General features: G+C 38.7%; 3 protein-coding genes across 8 annotated transcripts in view; all 3 read right to left on the minus strand.

The window, feature by feature from the left end:
• si:ch73-40i7.5 (amyloid-beta A4 precursor protein-binding family A member 3) overlaps positions 1 to 3,782 on the minus strand; it is an 8,975-nt gene extending 5,193 nt beyond the window's left edge. Inside the window, exons 1-5 of the mRNA XM_032524738.1 lie at positions 3,482 to 3,782; positions 1,511 to 2,510; positions 945 to 972; positions 686 to 831; positions 397 to 483 (exon numbers count right to left, since the gene is read on the minus strand). Of these exons, the coding sequence (XP_032380629.1) occupies positions 397 to 483; positions 686 to 831; positions 945 to 972; positions 1,511 to 2,497 (1,248 nt within the window). The 5' untranslated portion in view covers positions 2,498 to 2,510; positions 3,482 to 3,782. The remainder of the gene's footprint in view (positions 1 to 396; positions 484 to 685; positions 832 to 944; positions 973 to 1,510; positions 2,511 to 3,481) is intronic.
• Positions 3,783 to 4,205: 423 nt separating this feature from the next.
• pex11g (peroxisomal biogenesis factor 11 gamma) lies at positions 4,206 to 8,245 on the minus strand. 4 transcript variants are annotated; one of them, XM_032524741.1, is made up of 6 exons: positions 8,117 to 8,245; positions 7,999 to 8,068; positions 7,113 to 7,310; positions 6,601 to 6,779; positions 5,663 to 5,731; positions 4,206 to 5,552 (listed from the first exon to the last, which is right to left on the minus strand). In XM_032524741.1, the coding sequence occupies exons 1-6, from the start codon at positions 8,194 to 8,196 to the stop codon at positions 5,315 to 5,317; spliced, it is 834 nt and encodes a 277-aa protein (XP_032380632.1). In that variant the 5' UTR covers positions 8,197 to 8,245; the 3' UTR covers positions 4,206 to 5,314. The 4 variants fall into 4 exon arrangements, with proteins under 4 accessions (XP_032380632.1, XP_032380633.1, XP_032380631.1 ...); XM_032524742.1 differs by having other exon boundaries at positions 7,999 to 8,064; positions 8,105 to 8,245; XM_032524740.1 differs by having other exon boundaries at positions 7,999 to 8,064; positions 8,113 to 8,244.
• A 1,738-nt stretch (positions 8,246 to 9,983) lies between these two features.
• Positions 9,984 to 21,494, minus strand: si:ch73-40i7.2 (FYN-binding protein 1). Of its 3 annotated transcripts, none has more exons than XM_032526473.1 (16): positions 21,345 to 21,494; positions 17,707 to 18,331; positions 16,816 to 16,930; positions 16,335 to 16,390; positions 16,113 to 16,150; positions 15,766 to 15,797; positions 14,810 to 14,942; positions 14,287 to 14,449; positions 13,411 to 13,561; positions 13,172 to 13,188; positions 12,563 to 12,623; positions 12,250 to 12,292; positions 11,790 to 11,952; positions 10,684 to 10,717; positions 10,219 to 10,262; positions 9,984 to 10,087 (listed from the first exon to the last, which is right to left on the minus strand). In XM_032526473.1, the coding sequence occupies exons 1-16, from the start codon at positions 21,345 to 21,347 to the stop codon at positions 10,050 to 10,052; spliced, it is 1,716 nt and encodes a 571-aa protein (XP_032382364.1). In that variant the 5' UTR covers positions 21,348 to 21,494; the 3' UTR covers positions 9,984 to 10,049. The 3 variants fall into 3 exon arrangements, with proteins under 3 accessions (XP_032382364.1, XP_032382365.1, XP_032382363.1); XM_032526474.1 differs by having other exon boundaries at positions 15,766 to 15,794; positions 16,816 to 16,933; XM_032526472.1 differs by having other exon boundaries at positions 16,816 to 16,933.
• Positions 21,495 to 21,699: the final 205 nt, after the last annotated feature.

The following is a 21,699-nucleotide window of genomic DNA, read 5'->3' on the forward strand; positions in this document are numbered from 1 at the left end:
TACTCTTCTAATCAAACAGTTTCCTCACAACACTTTGTTGATGAACTAACCCCCGTGTAACTTTAGATGAAGTAAGATGCAGTTAAAACTTTTATTGGACAACTGAAGATCTTGATTCCAAAACTGTCCATGGCTAACTGTTCACACTATTATCATATTTTCTGAATGTAAATACATCCTACACCTGAATACTATTGAGATACCACTAATATCAGATTAATATATCATATATATAATATAATTCAAGAGCCTGAAGAACAACAAATTTAAAGTGGTAGCGGTGACACTACTAATGATACTGAAAACATGTATTAAAGAGAGCAAAATGTCATGTGCTACAAGGAAATGATGATGCGGAAATAAATGTGATCCAAAAAACTTTTTCTAAGCACACACCTGTGTGTCCGCAGTGAGAACTTTGATTCGCTGGGTTGAGATAAACAGATCCACCTCTGTCATTGGCTGGGACTCTCCCTCTGGAGCCTGAAACAAACAGTCATTAATAGCACGTACATTCCTAACCTGATGATGACCTCAAAAAACACAACACAGCTAATGCCATGATAGAAGAATTTCCAAACTTGTGTTTTTAGTATGTCAGAAACCCCTTACTATGACGATACCACACAGCAACAACAACTGCTGTGTTCCGTGTCAACTATGAGCATATCTTATTTGAGTTCACCTTAATGCGGTCCACAGCCTCCTGAGCCTGTCTCATACGGGCGTTTGTAGACGGGTTCTTCTCTGATTTGATCTGAGTGGAGCCCAGGTACTTGGCACCAAATATCACTCCATCCAACAGGTCTTCAGGGTCACACGGACCAGGCACTAAAAGAGCAAAACACAAAGAACTGGCCTCATTTATTTTTTAAGTAACATTTGACACAGAACAAAAATCAAGCTTTTTTAGAAGACATAAGAAGTGAGCTGACGTGACTCACCGTCTTTATATGAAGGATGATCAGCACTCTGCAATGACAGCAACAAGACCAACAACAATAAATCCAGTTGAAGAGAAATTAAAAAGATAATAATTATCATTTTTGATCCTTTTAGTTACTTTACATTCTTAAAAAGACCAAACATTTTGTGGATACAGCATCACAAACACTGAACACTGAACGTCTTCTCGCTTTTCTCTGTTTTACAGTATTATTAAAAAATACCTTGAGTTTAGTTTTGGCTGCTTATCGGCCTGAGACAAAACTTTGATTTCTAGTTAACTTGTGATGGTCATCTGCCATCAATTATGATACAATCATTTTCACATTTTGTAGACTGATAAATTGATTTAACAAAAAGGCAATTTCAGTCCAGACAAAAATTACAGATGACAATGAAATGTTATCTTTAGTTAAACTTGATGATGAACAAATGCAATTCATCTTGTTTGTTTTACATTTTTGTGGCATTAAGTTGACACAAATCTTTTTCACACAAATGTATAGCATCCATCACACCCCTGTGTGATATCTTCCTTTGTACTGATAATAGTACCTCAACCTACCTGCTCACTCTCTGCAGCAGCCTCCTCTTCCTCCGGAGGCTCCTCGCCCAGCTTCATCCACACTGGCTCAGGATACTCATCATCAGGCAGTGAGGCGATGGAGTCCTCCCTGTGCCGCTGCTGTTGACCATTCCCATAATGCCCCCAGAACCTTTGAGCGTCCTCTTGGCTGTAGGAAACTGACACTACAGCATCCACATCTCCTCTGTGGGGCAGAGAGGTGGCACTGGGTGTAGCGCTGATCTCTGTGAACTTCAGCAGCCCCAGCAGGTCTCTTTGGTGGCTTTCAGAGAACAGCAGCCCAGTGGTTTCAGTGCTGTTGTCTGTTATTAGGGAGGGAGAACATGCTTCCAAGTCACACGTGCTGGAGTACTGGTGTTGGGCGAGGGGAGGTGGTGTCCGGCGGCTGGAATGAGGCTCTTCCCCCATCAGCTGGAGCTGGCTGAGCAGGGTGTGGATGCGGCTGTGGTCTTCATCACCTGATCTCTTGTTAGCAACCTCCTCTTCACTGACCCTATTCGCCTTTTCACTTAAGGTGACCTCCTCCTGGTATGACCTAAGATCGTCCAAGTCCTCAACCCTCACTTCTTCCTCAACTGCTTCATCCTCTTCTTCCAATTCCACCTCGATATCCTGGACTGGTTCACCAATATTACCCACAAGCCCCTGCAGGTTCACATCGACTGTAGCCACAGTGTCACTCATACCCAAATGTGGTAATACTGTCTCACCCGGACTGCCCATGTCCAGATTGTCAACCGGGAGAGGGAAGCTGGGGTCATCCAGCTCCTCTGCTTGGCCCGCCTCGCTGGAGGAGTCAGACCTCCAGTCTAATGGAGGAGGCTCGATCAGGTTGCAGGAGTCCTCCAACTCTGAACCTATCACAGCTGTCTGTCTCCTGATCTCAACTTCAGAGTCTTCATTAACAGGGACAGTGGCAGAACACAAAGACTTCGGCCGATCAGCGGTGCAGACGTCTGAGTCCATTTTGAAAGAAAGCCTGTCAGAAGAAAGTTTAATGTAGTCATGAGTAATTGGGTTAATGTGGTTTCCAAACTACATGAACAGTACTACAGTAATTGATGTAAATAAGAGCTGCAGCACTAACAACCAAACTGCCAGCGTAACAAAAGGTTGTCTCACATATCTGAAGTACACATCATGATGACCATCGAGATAGATAAAACAGCTTAAAGCTCAAAGTACAAGGACAACATGCACAATATGTGTAACCATAAGATAGACCCCGAGAACACTTTAAACACAAGTAATTCAGTGTCAATTACATAGTTAAACATTAATGCACCCTAAATTGCCTGGAAAACAAGGTGGTACCGAGCGAGCATTGATTCAAAAAATCTGCAATTTTTTATTAAGTATTCTCCTCATTCGCTAAATGTAAAGTTAGCTGGTAGTGGGTTCAAACAACATTCAATTTACAAATCAGAAAGGTATGCTAGTAAATTACGCAAATAGTAGATCCACAAGGCAACACAGTATTTAAAAAAGGTGGGTGCAGCGATAACGTTAACGTTATTTCAGAAGAGTAATTCCGACAACCACATATATTATGTAGATTAGCATAGTACATAGTTACACTGTAGATGTTGCGTTTACGGTGTACAGTCACCCGACGTCATTCAGACAGTATATTATAATATTACGTGCTTTAAATAACAGTCAAACTTCGAATAGACAAAATGTCAATGAAAATTGGCTCATAGCTCCAAGACAGAATTTTAGAAAACTATAATATCTGACCTAAATAAACATCATAATCCTGAATAACATTAGCTACACTTTTTACATCGACAGTCAAAAACGTTACAGCTACATTTGGCTATTTCCAAAGTTAGCTAAATGCTAGCTAATTAGTTAGCTAATTACAAACCTAGCGCCCCAAGAGGAGCTTATTTGGAAAATGAGTAATATTTGGTGAAACAAAGGGGTTTGAAAAAGAGCAGTGCTCACCTGATATTTTAGGTCTTTCTCGTAGTCTTTGTGCCCACCCAGAGACTCCTCTGGGTGCCACGACAGATGAGTTGACGTGGTTTGAGATTTGAGTCTTTTACAAAACTTTGGCTTTGTTTTATGCGTCATACTAGCAACCGCAGCACCATAACATGTAATAATTTCACATGATCAAAGAGTAAAATAAATAGTCACGGTATAAAACAGGGTTTTCTTAACATTGCTGTTGTCGAGTCGACAGCTTTTATTTATTCACGGTCTCTCATTAGATGTGCTGCGTTCACGTGCTGTTGTAGCTTCCCCGTTTCAACTTGTTTTCTTCCTCCTCTTCTGTACACACACAACACACATATACACATTTTAACTCGACTCTCTAGTTACAGCACGGGTTGCAAACAAATCTTGTTTTTCACCGAACATTCAAATTTATTTTATTTTGAGTTTTAACCACTCGATGTATAATTAAATGTAACTATCCTACAACTGTTAGGACAATTTATGAAGATGAAAATAACAGGTGATAAGCTCTGATTTTGCAGACTGAAAGTGGGTATCTGGTAACGTCAGTTGCCATGAGGTTGATTATTTGCGTTATAGAAAAGGGCATTAGAAAGAGACTTTTTAATTTAATTCCGATCCATCTGTCAGCATGTGAAGGCAACAGTTGCCACGTCATGTTGAGGCTTTCAGACCTGCTATATCAAACATCGAAAAGACGATCAAACAGAGGAAAGACAATTCCATTTATTTAAAAATTAAATTACTTCACATCATCTAAAATAACTTTACATATAATTAAATTAAGCAGCTGTTCCACTTGACCAGTGACATATACTGTGTTCATATAAAACTTCATCAGTGTTGTCTGGGGGCTGTTTTACTGATTCTTAAATGCAAATCAGCTATTAACGCCTGAGGAACTTATTAGTGAAACAAGTTGTTGTAGTGTAGTTTGACATTACATCCATTAAGTTGATCTTTAAACAGTAGGACTATGTGAAAAAAAATGGTTTTTTTACTTGAGTGATTTCAGGAAAAATAAAAAAAAGTGCAAAGTTTAATTCAGTTTTTCAATCATTGCATATTAAAAAGAAGTGCAAGATTGAAAATTAGGTGTATGGAAAGTGTATAAGGCAACCGTTTACCACTGTCATTGTATCACTCATAAAATCACACCACAGCTTTAATTTATAAACCCAACTATTGATCTTCCCTGTGCCGTAAGTTGGAGGTATTATGTGCCGAAAACAAAGTTGATTCAACCCAAGAAGCTTTCTCCAATTAACTATGTCATCAGGACTTCACTGTTATGCCGTATCTGAATACTGATTTCTGAAAACCTTTATAGTACATTGTGCTAAAACTCCATGTAAATACTTTTATCTGCATGTAATGACACATACATTCTAAATACATTTCACATTTGTGTGATTGTGTGAGCTGAGAAACAATAACTAAGAAAAGGAACATTTGTTTGATTCATCTCATTATGAAGTCTTGCCTCCAACTGTCTGATCACAGACTAGAATGTCCAAATAGTAATTGAAGATGTTTTTGCCCCTTTTCCAAGAGGCTTTCAGTGACATCTAATGAAGCACTTGGATGACTACAGTAGCTGCAGGTCTACTTAGACAATTGACTTATCATCCAGTTATAAGTCCAGATGATTTGTTTTAAGTTCTTCAGACATTGTAGTTGGTACAAGATAGAAATTAATCTCCACCGACAGTCGGACAGGAATCTGATCACATTCAAGCTCTGCTACACATCCTTTCACTCAGCATTTTCCACCAGTACACATTATTCAGTCAGTCAGCACTTAAAGCACCTGATCTACTCCTCCCTGTGAGGTAAAGACAATGTACTGTCTGTCTCGGTGCTGTGCCCAGCGTTCATCTGGATCAAACCAATCAGAGAGGAGATGGTGCCCATCAGCCCCACCAACCAGTTGGGGAATCGTCCCGCCCACAGGAAGCCGGGTGGCATCCAATGAATGGCGTTACTGAGATCAGCCATGCTGCTGAGGATGGAGAGAACTTCCCCACGCATCTGTCTGCGGAGCTGAGAGCGACTGCAGGAGTAAAACACACAGGATCATCAGGACAGGACATTGTTTTTTACAGTACGGAACAATGTCTCAGTGTGAGAGTGAATACTGTAGAAAGAAAACCGTATAAACACCTGTGGCCAGCTCCATCCCTCTCATATCCCTTGAGTTTCTTCTTCAGTAGCAGCAGAACTCGGAGCGATCTAAAGAGATGAAGACTCACACTCACACTTCATCTCAGACTGACGATGTTTCACTGCCATTTGCTCCAAATTCAGCAAGTAAAGCAAGTGACTTAGCAGTGCTCAATCTTACAAAATATTCTGTTAGCATGATCAGCAATTTGCTTAATAAATGGGTAAAATATATACACTTTTGATATGTTTTAATAGGTGAAGGAAAAATATGATTACAATATGTTTAATTTACTTGAAGGATAAGGCAGACATTATGCTATATTTTTCATACTGTCATCAAATCCCATGAATAGACCAAAACCAACAACGTGTTAGTATGTCTCTCAGTATTCCTGATTTATTTGTCCTCATGTTGGCACTCCAAACCAAGCCCATCAGGTCCTACTAAAGATCTTCACAAACACCTCACACATATATAGTTTTTTAAGTAATTCTTTTGTGTGTAAATGCTCAGTAATTTTCTAAAACAGCTGGTCACGGTAGCCTAAATGTAAGGAGTAATCATATATTTTAGTATTTCTTGGGAACTATTTTTAGCCATGGATTAATACACATGTGGTGCTCTAGTAAGTATACTGCAGCAGGATGGCGTTTGTGGGTTTGACTGAAAAAACCTGTCTCTGTGGTGCAGAGGATTAAGGTATATCAGGTTTTGTCTACACAGAAAACACTTGTTAATTGTCAATTTATTGTTGATATCAGAAAAAAATAGAATTTAGCCAGCCTTATCCTTTATATTCATTGTAGTAATAAAGTATGAATTCTGAATACTTTTGAACCATCACATAAAGCGACATTTGTTACTTCGGCACTTCATTAATTTAATGTCAGTGTTTCAGGTCAGATTTGATGTTCGTAGACAGGTGATTTCAGACCTGAGTATTCCCAGCAGCAGCGAGGTTCCCCACAGCACCGTGCCGTACAGCCACCACTTATCAGACTTGACTTTGATCAGCCCGGCGTCAGCAGCCCACGCGATGTGTTCACAGGGATAGTAGAGCTGGTCGGCCACGTTGGTCAGCACCGATATCCAGCGCACGCCCACATCCTCCTCCTTCCAAAGACAAGATGCCATATGCATTAATGCTGCACTTGACTGGGTAAAGCTGCATGTGTATGTCATGTATGCCCATTGGTTTCTGAACTGTTTTCACACAGAATGCAACTATTTGACGTGTTTAAAAACATTATATTTATATTTGTTTTATCCATATCTATTTTGCTTAGAATAAGGAGAGAACACTTTTATCATGTTTTAACTCTTCAGACGAAATAAAACATCTAATGGAACAGAAGCGAATCCATCCCTGCCCGACTGGATTATGAAGAATGAAAAGACTGAATGGATAAAGAGGATGGCGCAGAGGGTTGTTGTCGTGTGGCTCACCCGGCCTCCAATCCCATAGCTGTGGGAGTAAGCCAGCATGGACAGATCATCAAACAGCCTCAGCACTGTCCGGCAGTGGCTGAGCTGAGCAGAAAACAGCAGCAGACGTTTCCCGAGCCGCTGAGATGAAACGTCTGTTTCTGCCTTTCGGGAAAGAACTCCTCCAACTAGCTGCGAGCCATAACAGACAATCCTGATCTGAAAGAGAAACAAAGGAAGAAAACACACGGTAGTAATCCAAGTACCTTTCGGAGACTGGTGTGTTTATGAAAAAGGAGACTTTACTTGCAGTGATGTAGTGAAAGCTGATTGTCTTTTAATGATTTGTGGAACAATTTTGTGAAACTTATTTTTTTTGTTCTTTGGAAAAATTACAACATTTTGAAAAGTACCACTTTCTAATAAGCCACCATTTATGAATGGCTACTAATCCTTCATAGATCAGTTGTAAGATAAGAACAGTTTGGGTTTAATAAGTACCACTCTCTACTAAGCCCTATCTTGAGGATTTAGAAACTGTAACCATTTCTCAGATGTGGAATGTAACTAAGTACATTTACTCAAGTAGCCCACTGTAATTAAGTACAATTTTTAGGTACTTTTACTTTACTTAAGTACGATTTTGAATGCTGGACTGTTACATAGTATGTGTTACACTGTAGTATTACAACTTGTATTACCTCTTCGGCCACTGTCAATACCTTTATTACTGGCTTCTATTTTCCTGTCAAACGTAGCCTACTCTTGCACACTCTCAGGTGGAATGGATGGAATATAGAACCAAAACTAATCTATAACTAATCAACTACCCATATGGATAACTGTTTGCTGTTCATGTGCACCACTGATCATTTAAAAATGAGACTACGTGAGTAACGTTACTTACAACTTTATCTCTTCCTCTGTATGACTCCAATAGTCGGACAAGAGACTCCACAGACGGCTGCATGTCAGTCAGTCAGTCAGTCAGTCAGTCAGTCTGTCTGTCTGTCTGTCTGTCTGTCTGTCTGTCTGTCTGCTGAAACACTCTCTCACAACGCGGCACAATAAATAAACACTGGCATCTGAAGCTCCTGCATAACATCTCCACTACTGCTAAAAAGCTGGACTTTGAAACAGGAAGTACCCCCAATTAAGACTCAAGTAAACGATCGCCGAGTCAATCGAACCTCTTCGTGTTCTTTTGTCAATACATCCATGGTGCTATTGTGTACTGCTGCCCTCTTCAGTTTGGGCAGCGTCATTAATGCTTTAACGATACTGGCCATGCATTTCAGACAGTGTATGGGTCCAATAGCGAATTTAGACCCTTTTTGGGGGGGGGGGGGGGGGGGGGGGGGGGGCAATGACTACTGCAATGAAATTTAATCTCAACCCCCGTAAAATTATATCAATAAAAACAACAATTAAAACATTTTTTTTTAGTACTTCAACTTAGAGTTTGCAAACATGTCTGTCTGTTAGTAACAGCGAACAAACAAAACAGGTTCAAAGGGCTTGAGACAGGTTTAATGTCCTGTGTCGCTGTCACCAATGCTATGCACCTGGAACTCAGTCAAGGAAAAGGTTTACAGAAACATAGTGTTGGCAAATCGGAGGTGTTTGTGCCAGACTCCGGCCTTTGAGTCTCTATCTAGCTGTCAGAGGGAAAGCTGGAGTGCGGTTGTGAAGTTTATTGTTGGTAGTCCCCAGAGAAGAAGTTTCATGGCGCAGATTAGAACCCAAATTGAAACGTAAGCAACTTCAATTGCTGAATGTTAGAATATTGCTTGAAATTGGTCATTATTACTGTGACTTATAAAATGTCAGGTATATGTCATCATAGTGTTTATTGGCTGACGGAATTAGTGATTTAGCAGCGGGGGTTAACACTTTTGCAAGGCACTATCTGTGTCACATTCTCATCAGGGGCTGAGCCCCCCTAAAGGTCTCATCCGTGAATCGCCCCTGACTAGGCCTACATCAAAAGCATTATTAAAAGCAATGTGTAGTCTACTGCTGTTGTTGATTATACATTATTCTAATTATCTATTTTTCCCACCAAAACATTGCTGTTTCTTCTGGTTAATTTCTTCTGCCACATTTCCATACAGCTCCATCAACTGCAAATAGGTGGTGTCCATATTTCTATTCCACTTTACTAAACATAACACTTCATTGGGCTAAGCGTTTATTCAAAAATAAAGAAAAAATAGTCAAATAAAAAAGGGACACAACTACCAGTAAAAACGTATTTTTATTTATTTTAAGTTATCTCAGAGGTCGAACAATACACAAAGTAACAGTTATAGTGTATTCATTTTCTATACAAGCAGTTTGGCACACCATGCAATGATAATGAGTTTGATATTCTCATCCGACCATCCATTCATCCATTTTCATTCTCTTATTGCGGGGGCAGCAGGCTAAGCAAAGTATCCAGACGTCACTTTCCCCAGCAACGTTATCCTGCTCTTCCTGAGGAACCCTGAGGTATGGCCAGACGAGGTATAATGTATAATCTCTTGTTGGAGCCTTTCACCAGTTGGACGTGCCCGTGACTGGCCCCTTTCATGGTGAAGGAGCAGCGGCTCCACTTGAAGTTCCCTCCTCAGCGTGTGTGTGTGTGTGTGTGTGTGTGTGTGTGTTTGTGTGTGTGTGTGTGTGTACCCAGACAGATCTCTCTCTTCACATTACTTTCTGTTTTTGTCCCTCAGTTGCATTTACTTTTTTACACAGTTTTAGTTTTATATGAGCTAGTTTGTTTATAGTTTGTTTGTAGCTAGTTTGTGTCTAAACCTTTTTAATCAAATGCAACAGGTGGAGTTAAGTAAAGCAAAAATGTGGATACTTATATAGTATTATATAGCTTAACTTAAGTTCCATGTTTACATAGTTTGTTTCTTTTGTCTGTCTGTATCTCTCTCTCTTACTGTCTGAGTCTGTGTTTAGTTTGTTTCAATAATCAGTGTGTGGAGAGTCGTTGTCGTAGACGTCTGAAATAAAATGAAATAAAAAGTCCTTGCTAAATAGATTCAAAAGTAAGAGTGAACATTTAAGATTACTTACTAAGGCGCAGTTTGCATGACATTTATTTGAAGAACATGAAGATCTAAAGATAACTCACCGGCACTGCCTGCATAGTCAACATCGTCGTAAATGTCTCCTTCCCTGTAGAGGAAGATTGATGTTAAACTATTTCTAAAACTAAAGCTATTTCTGTTGTAAATTGTAGACCACTTGCTAACATCAAATCAACATTGAGTTTACAACTGTTCTAGTGAATGAGAACAAATTGCATTATATTCAAGTGCAGATGAAATGGAAAAATGTGTACTATATTTAGATTTGTAAAAAATAGAATATGTAACTTTTTACTAATTTAATCTACACAATCAAAAACAACAACAACAACAACAACAACAACATATAGCTTTATTAATGTATCAAAGTCAAAGACGAGCATACCAAAATCGTGTTTATAGGAAAGTTAAAAGGTCATTATTTAATTATATCAAAGACTATAAGAGCCTAAATGAAAGTAATACTATGGTGACAGTTCCACATATTAAACTGATAAGGATTAACTTACATTTGAAGAAGGAGCGATCTGGACACATAGCCATCTGTGAGAGTTGATATAAAATATAATTGATGTAAAATAGTAAAGTAATAACTCTCACCAAAATGTTTTTGTGAATGTTCCTAGGTCAAACTTTAGTTTAAAAGCATGATTAGAATGGAAGCGTCACTTTTAAGATTTACCGTATCTTTGTTTTTCAGTCAAATGGCCTTTTGAATGGGAGTGCTAGGGGCACCTCTTTGATAGTTCAAAATCAACATTTTTAAAACACTAAGAAGGCCTGACACAACATGAAACTTTGCTCACAGTAACCCCAGTGTCGCTGCACAGGAACTCGAGCATTGAGAACATTGTTTGTGTACACAGAGTTTACTAAAAGAAAGATTATAAAAGACTTACTTTAGCAGTTATTTACGGGCGCTACCATCTCTGAATACAACATAACAGGGAGGAGAGTAAAGATGGAAAGCTCCTAAAGCTTAGTTCCATATACATGCATGAATGATTTGTTGTGTTATTGTTAGTGAAAAAGAATATTGACCTTTGACCTGATATTTGGACACTTTTTGACTGTTGATATGTTAGCGCCCGGAAACAACAACTGCTAAAGTAAGTCTTTCAAAACCTTTCTTTTAGTAAACTCTGTGCACACAAACAATGTTCTCAATGCTCAAGTTCATGTGTGTCGAGCATTCTTAGTGTTTTAAAAATGTTGATTTTAATGTTATCTTATAAGTGCCCTTAGCACTCCCATTCAAAAGACCATTTGACCAAAAAATGTACACAGGAAATCTTAAAAGTGGCGCTTCCGTCCTAATTATGCTTTAAAATTAAAGTTTGACTCAGGTACATTCACAAAAACACCCTAGGTTGCATTTTGGTGATAGTTGCGCTTTAAATTAGTAACATATTGGCTAAATTGGGCATTCCCTGACTTTTTTTCTTGTACCACCAGCAGGTCAAAGTTTTCACTCCAGTGAAATATCATGTATGTTGTTAACATGTGCTAGTACAAAATATAGACAAACTTTTACCCTTTTTTACACTGCTTATGTATCATGTGCTGTATCTTAAAATAACATACAATCAAAGAGGGATGTGAAGTGATTACATACATTTTCCATACTGGTTGCAACACAGAGCTTTCTTGCTGTTGGTGAGCTGAATGACGTCCACGATTTCTCCTTGAGTCACGTGCAGATCCTTCCCCCCTGGCTTTTTTATGATGCTATTAGGATCTACCATCATGGTGTGTAGCACCCTGAGAGGCCCTTCATACTAGGAAACAATAGTTGCAGTGATCCGTTTTTAAGTATTTTCTAACTTTCAGTAATTGTCTTAATGGGGGCATTGTAACATGTTTATGCTACAGGCTATGCATTATGTGGGGATGATGCTCTCATGTGGAGTTCCTCTAGGATCAAACTGGGTCCTGTTTTCTTTTCTTTCCATACATGTTTCCCCAAATAATCCAGGAACAAAAACTAGTAATACAGCTATTCCTTTATGCTGATGACTCTGCTTTATCTGCCACTAAAACCAAATTATCTGGTGTGAAAGTGTAAAAAATATTACCTTAAATCTTTTCCTTAGCTCTTTCTCCACTTTGGGATTCATGCTGGAAACAAAACAGAAGATTTAACAGTTAATAAAAGAAGCATATACATGCACATATAAGCAGCTCATTTTCTCAGATTTCCCTCTGCAAATTTATAAAATATATGGAGGTAGACTTATTCAGGTTTTTTTTTTGTACTGCATATGAACATTCAGTCTTTAAATAATCAAATATACCTTCACATTACACAAAAACTGGAGCTGCACTGAGCTGTCAATATCTCAAGCTCTCATTTCCTGTTCCCTTTCAGTGAACCAGTGAAATAGATACCTGATTTCAGGCGGTGGTGGGGGCAAACCCTCAGTTATTGGTTGAACGTCATCATAGTCATCTGAGGACCAAACAAAAAGTACAGTAAAAGTAAAACTAAAAGGATAGTGTCTTTTTGTAATAACCATTAACATTATCTGTTGAAACAATCAGACAACAACAAAAATCATTTATCATCGTGGGACAAAATAATTAAAGGAATTAAGCAAGATAAGCTGCTTATTATATGGAAATTTTCAAGGGATCAATTTGATCATCTTTCTCATTCTTCAAGTTGTCCAATATCCTACTGAGCTATTGCAAGCTGTGATATTTCAAGAGTGTTGTTGTAGACGATAATTTCAATTGCAGTTGAAGCCGTTAATTGTGAACATAATTGAACAGAACAGACTTTTTTAAAGATCTTCTCATGAATTCCTATTAATTATTTAACATTTTTTAACAAGAGAAAAAATGAATTAAACCAAACAAGCTGGTCTTTATGTTACAAAAATAGCTCCTGTGTTGTTTCTTGTGAGCATGGATAAAGTCAAATAAAAACGGTCTGATTTTACCCAGTATTAATCCTAATCAGCTAATAATGTGTATGTCTGATGTGTTGTCACTTACCATCATCTTGAAGCATGCTGCAGATTAGAGGAAACATAATACGTTAGTTGGAACAGACGTGGGTGTAACTGAGAAAGCAATGCAACCAAACATGAAGGTAAGTTTACTGGTGGTAGGTACCAAATGACTTCAAAAGATTTGGGAAAAGTTGGCTGAACAGTGTCATATCATTTTTATTACAATATACTATAAATAAGAAAAAAATGTCAATACAGCAGGATTAACATGATCTACTGTACCTGTCACTGCTATTGGACTCCACATACAACATCTGTGGGGGGTCTGGAGGTGGTGGAGGCAACATTGATGTGTCTATTTTTCTGGACTCTAGCAATTTGCGCTTTACCGCCTCATAGTCAACATCCACACATGTGTTACTGATGTATCCGCCTGCCGGATAACACAACATCAAGATGATTTATTACATTGCGACAACTGCTTGCTTTGTGTCCTTGTAGGGCAGAACCCTACCTTTTCTTCTCTCCATACATCAATACTGTTGGTCAACTTTTATGTCTACCTGTGGGTTTTTAAAAATATGTAAACAGTGATGAGGTGATTCCCTCTGACTTTGTGTGAGAAAATTAGCTCAATAATGTTTTAAAATTAGCTTTTTTCATTTATTGAAAAGCAATGGTTTTGGTTTTCACCCAGCAACTATATGCTATATTACTACTAGTGAGGATAATCAAACTCTAGCGGAGGTATGTAATAAGATGGATACTGATAGGTTGAAAGATACAAGGCCACAAGGATTTTTTGGTTTCACAAATTGAATTGAGGCTCATCTGCATAGGTTAGAGCCACGGCAGGACCACCATTTGAGAAAGGAAGGCCCAGACAAAAAAATATGCAAATGAAAATGTGTATCAAAACAGGTGGGTGGAAACTAATAGTATGATGATTACACCATGCCTACCACATAAACGCACGCACGCATGCACGCACGCACTGCTGCTGGCTATTTACAGAAAACACAGGCACTACACAGGACTTCCAGTCTAGTATCAGCAAACTTGTCTGTCTCTGCAGTGTGTTACGTTGATGTAGGTGAATTGGCCAACTTTATGGCACTAAACAGAGGTTCAGAGTGGAAGATTTAAAGCAATACTCACAGTTTCCTTTGAGAGAGCGAGCCAACCATTTGCCTCCGGGGTTATTCTTCACTCTAAGGATCTCCACGCTCTCTCCTTCGCGTACGCTGAGGTCTAGCTTTCCTCCTCCATGCCAGTCATGCCTCACTCTGGCTGTATGAAGAACCTCCACCTCCCCTTGCAACTACAGAAGGGCAGGAATAAAGTTGTGAAAGTTGACTAGCTTGGATTGGATGTATTCAAAATAACCCTAATGCTTTAGTTAAATTGCAGATTGGAATTATATAGAAATAACCCAAATTCATTTTATCATGCAATTCGTTTTGTTCAACATCCATAAATTGGAAGGTCAGCAGGTGATATAACTGTTGCTGACCCACTGGAGTCTAAACATCCAATCTGTAAATAGCTATATGTTTTATAAGGTGGTGTATTTTCTTAAACTTTCATCCATGTCAACAATATACAAAAGTGATGATATCTGATTAGCTGTTGCAAAAGCTAGACTTCAGAGGTTTTCATGGAGGACAAATGATGCTGGTACCTGAAAGTTCTTCCTCAACTCATTTTCGTTTTTGAGACGCTCCATCTGATCTTTCTTCTCCTGTACAAGATGTATCTTTGTGTCTTTTTTGTTTTGCTTCTCAACATTTAACCGGTTTAGCTCCAACTGGTCCCTATGGGAACAATTTAAATGGGAAATTACTTGTTTGTTTTTTAGACAATTCTCCACATCACACCATTTTCCTGCTACATGAATAACAAGCCTCTACAATAATCTACAGCCAAGCCATTTCTGTGAGCCTGTACATAGCTGTGCTTTGAGCTGAATGCTAATGTCAGACTGACATTGTCATGCATAGACTCGCCAAACATTGCCCTCACGTTACTTTGACTCTGTAGAAAAATGTGTATAGTTGTTAACAAAAAAATCAAACAATAAAACATCATTCTTACATGGGACATAAGTGACAACAATCAATGATTGTGTCGTGAGGACTGAATTAATTAATGCAGGTGTAAGCACTTCACAGTAACCTGTTTCACAAACTGTAGTATCCCACAAACTAAAGCTTTAACAGAACTACAAAGAAATGTCATTGCATCATTGTACACTTGTGGAGCTTTTAATGTAGCTTCCCGTACACATTTTGTTCAACCACACAGAACTACAATCCATCAAATGTTGTTTCTTTGAGATTTTAAATTCAAAGGAGCAGAGATTGTTGTCAGGGATAGTTTGATGTTGTGTAAAAAAAGGCATCAAACTGCAAAGACAAATTGTGAAAGCCTTTAAGGTAATAATAGTTGCAGTAGTGGTTGTTGCACAATTTGCTGCTTCAGTAGGTGCAAAAATAAGAGCAGCAGTGACAGAAATATTAGAACTAATGTCCCCCTTGGTGTTCATGCAGCTGCAGCCACTTTCTACTTTTAGTTAATTTAGTGCTTAACAAATACAGACACAACGGTTAATGGTAAAGGACAAACATTTATACTTACTCATCAATAAACTCATACACGTCATCATCATGCTGCAAGAAAAAAAGTTTTATTTGCGCTTTTAAAGAACAAAGAAACACATCCACATACAGGAATTAAAGATTAAAGGGAATGTCAGTGTCTGCTCTACTAGCGATGAATACAGTTTATTTGTCATTTGTCTCACCATTCTAAATAAATAATTCAGCAATACAAACGTCTTTCTAATTTCAGTGTCTGTTTTTCTTTTTAACGGAAGAAAGCAACATGTTCTCACAAGAGGAGCTACCTGGTTTTGAATTATTAGAATGAGATGCATTTGCAATTTAAAATAAGTTCAAATTTCAGTTTTAGTTTTTGGTCCTTACCCGATCTATACATGGTGAACTGTTGTCACTCCAGGAATCTGTGAAGTCACACAATATAAAGACATGAAAGGCATGCTTTCTGTTAGAAAAAAGTGGCACGTTATCTTAATATTAAGACAAAGATTTTAGAAGTCATTACTTCATTGCTTAAAATGTGTTAGATAAACAAGAGTGTCAAGAGCAAAAGGAGTAATGCATCAATAAACAAGCTGCAATTGTTACCGTTCTTTTCGAAGCTTCCGATGTCATCGTAGAAGTCCTGGTTATCCTCAATGTCCCTGCAAAAAATGGTTCTTTATTTATCAATTGTTTAGGTGACATGTATCTTAGACCACTCAATACCTGCATGCTACATACATTTAGAAATGTTTAGAATTTGCCCAGATATTTTCCAGTTCATATGTATATATTTTTGAACTCTAAATTAGAGTCTCTGATATGATTTATTCTCCTTAAAGTGCATTAAATTTGTATATTTGGCTCAAGATTGTCAACCCTGTCTGCCATCTTTACATCATAACAACTGTGGTGGAAATGAGAATCTGACTTTATTGTGGCATTCTCAGGGATTATTTTATGGCTGGATTTAATGGATTTAATGGATGTCAAATAAAAGACATGAATTGAAAACCATGTTCTTGTTAATACATCCCTGCAGGTACTTTAATAACATAGGGATAATGTGAAATAGATTATTACTCACACAGAGGCAATTTGGCGCAGCAGCCTGCTGGGCTTGTTGGATCGTTGTGGTGGCAGTTTTGGAGGGCTGATGACTGTAGGATAAGGCATCTTCCTGTCTGCTGAGCCCAGGGAACCTGCTGGGAGAACCAGAGAGAATGTTGTTATGAGAAACCTTCACGGCAAAATGAGACAAATAACCAGCAATGAACAGTCACACACGTACTTGAAGCAATATTTAGATTTTAAAATGTGATTTAATGGACTTAACTTTCCATCAAAAGTTGAAATTCTAAATATATACAAAACAATGGAAAAAAATCTTTATAGTTTAAAAAAAATACATATAGGCCATCTTAATTCAATAAAACAATAAGAATAGCAGAAAAGTACAATGGTAGCATACCTAATCAAATTGTTTCATGGCAAACATTTTGACAAAGCAAACCTGTTACTAAAAACATTAATGACAGTTCTTTCTGTTCAGGTGTCCCCGTAAATAATGAAAATGTGACAGTGAGCCGGCACGCACAATATTAGGACCTTGAAACTAAAGCAGCTAAATGGAATTCAGCCATTGATAATATAGTGGTAACACCTGGTTTCCTACTGTGACATGTCAATTGTCATCAATGATATCAGGGCAAGAAGTAAACTAGTGTGTCTATTGACAAATCTTCCAAATGCACCAGCCACTGTCACGATTTAGCTTATTATCATTTAAAGAGAAGGAACATTGATTGTCTGCTTTGCATCTGGACGGGAGCAAAATTAGCCAGCCTTTTAAAACATTAAGCCAGAAAGTCATAAGCAATGAAATTCCAGTGCTGACCAAGAATGTCCATTTCGTCTGGGATTTAGTTGAGTCCCAAATAATTTAAAATTTATGAGCAAATAAGCCAGAGGGACTCACCCTCACTCTTTCTTGGACCAGGAAGGGCAGGTCCTCGATTGGACCTCAGAAAGGGCTCCAGGTTGACATTGGGAGGGCGTTTGGGTTTCAAAGGCAGAGGTCCTTCAGGGGGTAGAACCTTCCTGAGTGGGGTCACTTCCCCTGCACTCCTCTGTCGGGGCTGCCGTCGAAGTAGTGGAGGGGTGGAGGTGGGACCTGGTGCAGGGGGCTGAGCTAATGCTGGAGCCAGAGTGGGTTTGATGCCTGGAGGTCTCGGGTGCCTCATCATCATGTTCTGTAGCATCTCCCCCTTCAGCTTCACTTTGCTGGGTTCTGCCGGCTGGATGGATGCTCTGACTCCAGGATTAGGAGGCGGTCGAGGGAAAGAAACCGGTTTGGAGGGGATGGAGGGTGTCATTGGTTCTGCCCTCGGGAACCTCCCCAGGCCTGGGCTAGCCATCAGAGGAGGAGGAATGGTAGGAGACAGTCTGTGATGCGCCAGATCTTTCTCCGCCAGTGGCAGGATCAGTCTCCCAAACCCAGGTCGTGGAGATTTTGGGGAGCCGCTGTCTCGGCTGCTGGTGTCCGAGTTACTGGCCGCGTTGTTGAACCGGGCCCTCAGAGCCTTGACATCAATGTTCTCCCCCTGACAACAACACAGGAGCACGAACTCAACTGCAGCTGCTTTGCTTTTAAAGCAGGAAGTTAGTGGCACAGCATACAGCAAAGCATGTCCCCCACACTCACAAACACACAGCGTTGGCAAACTCCTACACTGTCTTCTCAAAGTGAGAATGCACCGTGCAACAACACAGTTTCCTGGTTGGTTTAATCTTCACAGAGCTGAGAAATGTACTTCTCCTCCTCTTTGCAGCAGAGAAAAAAAACATATTTTTTCATGTTAAAACAGGTGGTTGGAATTTTTGTTTTATCAAGCATCTTTAAGGCAACAATGGTAGAGATGAGCCAGTGTAGCAATGTGTATTGTGTTTACAATCCTTCAACTCAGGTTATCTGCTGCGCACCGGCCTAAAACCACTGCTCTCTTGAATATCGGTTTACCTTAACGCAATTGGACAATTCCAATTTTCACATGAGGTCAGAGATTACTGTGGCAAAATGTAACTGAAGAAATGTACCTGAAACACATTTTAAAGTGACAGTGACAAAGAAATTGAATTGAAGGCAGGTCAGTCTATAAAATGCAGTATTATGTTCTTCCAATGCTTGAAGCAAAAATGACTTTGATGACAAAGTTTATGCTTTTCTGAAATTTAATGACAGATTTTAAAGGCTAGTTACGCCTCTAGATGTTTTTATACGTTCTCTTTGTTGCAGCTGTTGTATTTTTGTCATTTAAGGTCAAAAAACAGTGATGACGTGCAGATGAGCATCTTTATAGGAGGGAGTTTGGAATTCTGCCAGGTTGGTTATTATAATTATCACAGCAATGATTTTATGTTGTTGTATGTTTTTTTATGTTTGACCACTCCCTGAAATTCTTGTTATATTGATACTCTATTTTCTGTGCACCAGGTACGTAACAATGGTTTTAAAAAGGTACTATGGAAATACATTTTACCTAATTAAAAATACTATCTTGGCAGCATTAACACTGTCTTTGCATAGACTGCTTTTGCCTGGTGATCAGAAATTGATGTTGGTTTCTCTTCTTATTAGATGTTTAGAAGTAATTTCCTGTACGGCTCCTTACACTCCCAGTGAACCGCACCACGCTGCTGCTCGGTGGAACTCTGTTGTTGGATGTTGTGAGAAGAGTTTTTGCACTCAGTTGCCACTTTGTTACATACAACTGTGAAGTCTAATGCAATCCAATACTTGGATTCTATCAGTATATCAAAAGAGATTATATCATTGGTTGAGTTCAACACAAAAGGTAAAGTTGGAAAACTGTTTTAATAGAACAATGGGCAGTTGACTCAAAAATATGATAAGCAAGAAGGGACAATTATGGAAATGAAAGCATATTTAATTATGATTGAATACATAATTCTCTGTTATGTTGATGAACAAAAATTACACTATCTGTTGCCTGAATACCATTGTACTTTGTCAGCTGGCTGGGGACCACAGCTGGTAGAGGCTGAAGCTGCTGCTTTCACTGTGCAGGTAATTAAAGGGGACTGTTCACGACATTATAAACTAATAAACTAAACTAAATTTGTACTAAAGCCAAACAGAGGGTGTGAAGAGGAGCAGGAAATGCTCAAAACCACACACCTCTGTACCTCAGCAAGCATCCTGCACCGGTTACCATAGAAACACCCTCCGCTGTCACTCCTGCACCCCTGCAAGCTGCGTGCTCTCAGTCATCAGAAGGAACAAAGGAAACCGACAGAAAACTATGCTCTGCATACCACTAAACATACACGCAGACGGGGTTCCACTTTCAGTCAGAGCGCGCCTGCAGAAGAGTGTGTGCATCTCTACATGTGTGCCCTTTGGCAGTGACACAACATTGCAGATGTTCTTAAAACGGTGTCGCCACAGATTGTAGCAGGTGGGATGCAGAGATAACCTGACAACACTGAAAAAAGCGTTTTTATTTACGACTAAAAGTGACAAAATAAAGACAAAGCAAATAAAATATGACTTAATCACAGCCATAACTTATATTGAACTTTAAAATATTTTCTGGTGCACTAAAGCCAACATGTTCTGAAATAGGCTATCAATGAACACTACTGATTTTGTCTTCTGTTGATCTCTACTATCTATCTCTGTAAAGCATGTTGAATTGCCCTAACCTGTATGAAAGGTGCTATACAGATACAGTTTGATTCAGTGTACTCAGGTAACACTAATCTTTTATCACATATTAGGTACCAGCCAGTCTCTGCTAAAGAAAACAGGCATTTGATGCATTTAATTCATTAATTTATTTGTTAGTGTGTTTAATAACTTTCAAATTTATAATCATAATCATATTTATTATCAAAGAAAGTTTTTACTTGCAAGGAATTTGCCTTGGCATATTTGTTGCAAACAATAAACTTATCAAAAGGGGAATAAACAATAAGGCAAAGTAGTTAACAAAATTTTTTGTTGTTACTGGATCCCTACAATTTAAAGACTAAATATCAACCATTATATAACTTTATGCAATATATTAAAAAGTCTTGAAATACAATTAACATGTGTAGTTTAAGAGAAAGTTAGGAAGCTAGAACAGTGGAAGGAAAGCGCCACTGAGCACACTGAGCACACTGCAAATCATTTACCACTGATGGTGTGTAATAAAGCTTTCTTTCATCAGCAGCAGCATGCACATTTATTTCAAAATCCAACTTCCTCTTCTGCTGTGAAATGATGTAATTACTGTTGGCAACAACTGGAGCCAGTCGGTCAGATCATGCATTTACAGGATTGAAAAGCAGGTTAAAAGTTGTAAAAGGGATTGAATGAGTAAACTTCTTAGTTACATGACAGAATGTAACTAAAGTTTCACCTGCCAGTGAAACAATAACATCTGCTGATGGTCAACGATCAGGTTATTAATAGACACCTTGATGGTCAGGCGGAAATAGCAATAATTTAGTGTGAAAGTTGCTATGGAGCAGTTGTTATTCACTCCAGTGACAGACATATTAAAAACAACAACACTTCTTTAAATATCATAGTAAATAACAATTTCTTACCATATTTGCCTTAAGTGATGGTTTAATGATAGATAAAGTGCTCCATGTCCAGCAGTGATTCAGTACCGAGGCTAATGCACTGTACACTCCTGTGTTACTAAACTTACTGCAAATGAGGAAATGCTCATGCGTAGGCAACAGGGTAACTGACAGCAACACAACATGGGATTATGAGGAACATTAACATGATGCCATCAGCCAGTTTGCTTAATTTCTTCTTAAAAGATTAGGTTTTATGTTACATGAATGGAAATGAACAGTAATATGTGGGGGCATATTACGGTACATTTCATGTGATGTAATGTTATTTCTTTTATCTTTCTGGCAACATGTGCTCATTCATTTCTCTCTTCTT

This window comes from Etheostoma spectabile, chromosome 9, assembly GCF_008692095.1.
Source record: "Etheostoma spectabile isolate EspeVRDwgs_2016 chromosome 9, UIUC_Espe_1.0, whole genome shotgun sequence".
Classification (NCBI taxonomy): domain Eukaryota; kingdom Metazoa; phylum Chordata; class Actinopteri; order Perciformes; family Percidae; genus Etheostoma; species Etheostoma spectabile.

Excerpts from the sequence above, each read along its gene's own strand:
- pex11g (XM_032524741.1), bottom strand. The coding sequence starts at position 8,196 with ATGTTATGCAGGAGCTTCAGATGCCAGTGTTTATTTATTGTGCCGCGT. Across the intron at positions 8,069-8,116 it reads TTTCAGCAGACAGACAGACA|GACTGACATGCAGCCGTCTG; the intron begins GACAGACAGACA and ends GACTGACTGACT. Across the intron at positions 5,732-6,600 it reads CTGCTGCTGGGAATACTCAG|ATCGCTCCGAGTTCTGCTGC; the intron begins GTCTGAAATCAC and ends TCATCTCTTTAG.
- si:ch73-40i7.2 (XM_032526472.1), bottom strand. Across the intron at positions 16,934-17,706 it reads TGGTCCAAGAAAGAGTGAGG|CAGGTTCCCTGGGCTCAGCA; the intron begins GTGAGTCCCTCT and ends TGGTTCTCCCAG. Across the intron at positions 16,391-16,815 it reads CTGCGCCAAATTGCCTCTGT|GGACATTGAGGATAACCAGG; the intron begins GTGAGTAATAAT and ends CATTTTTTGCAG.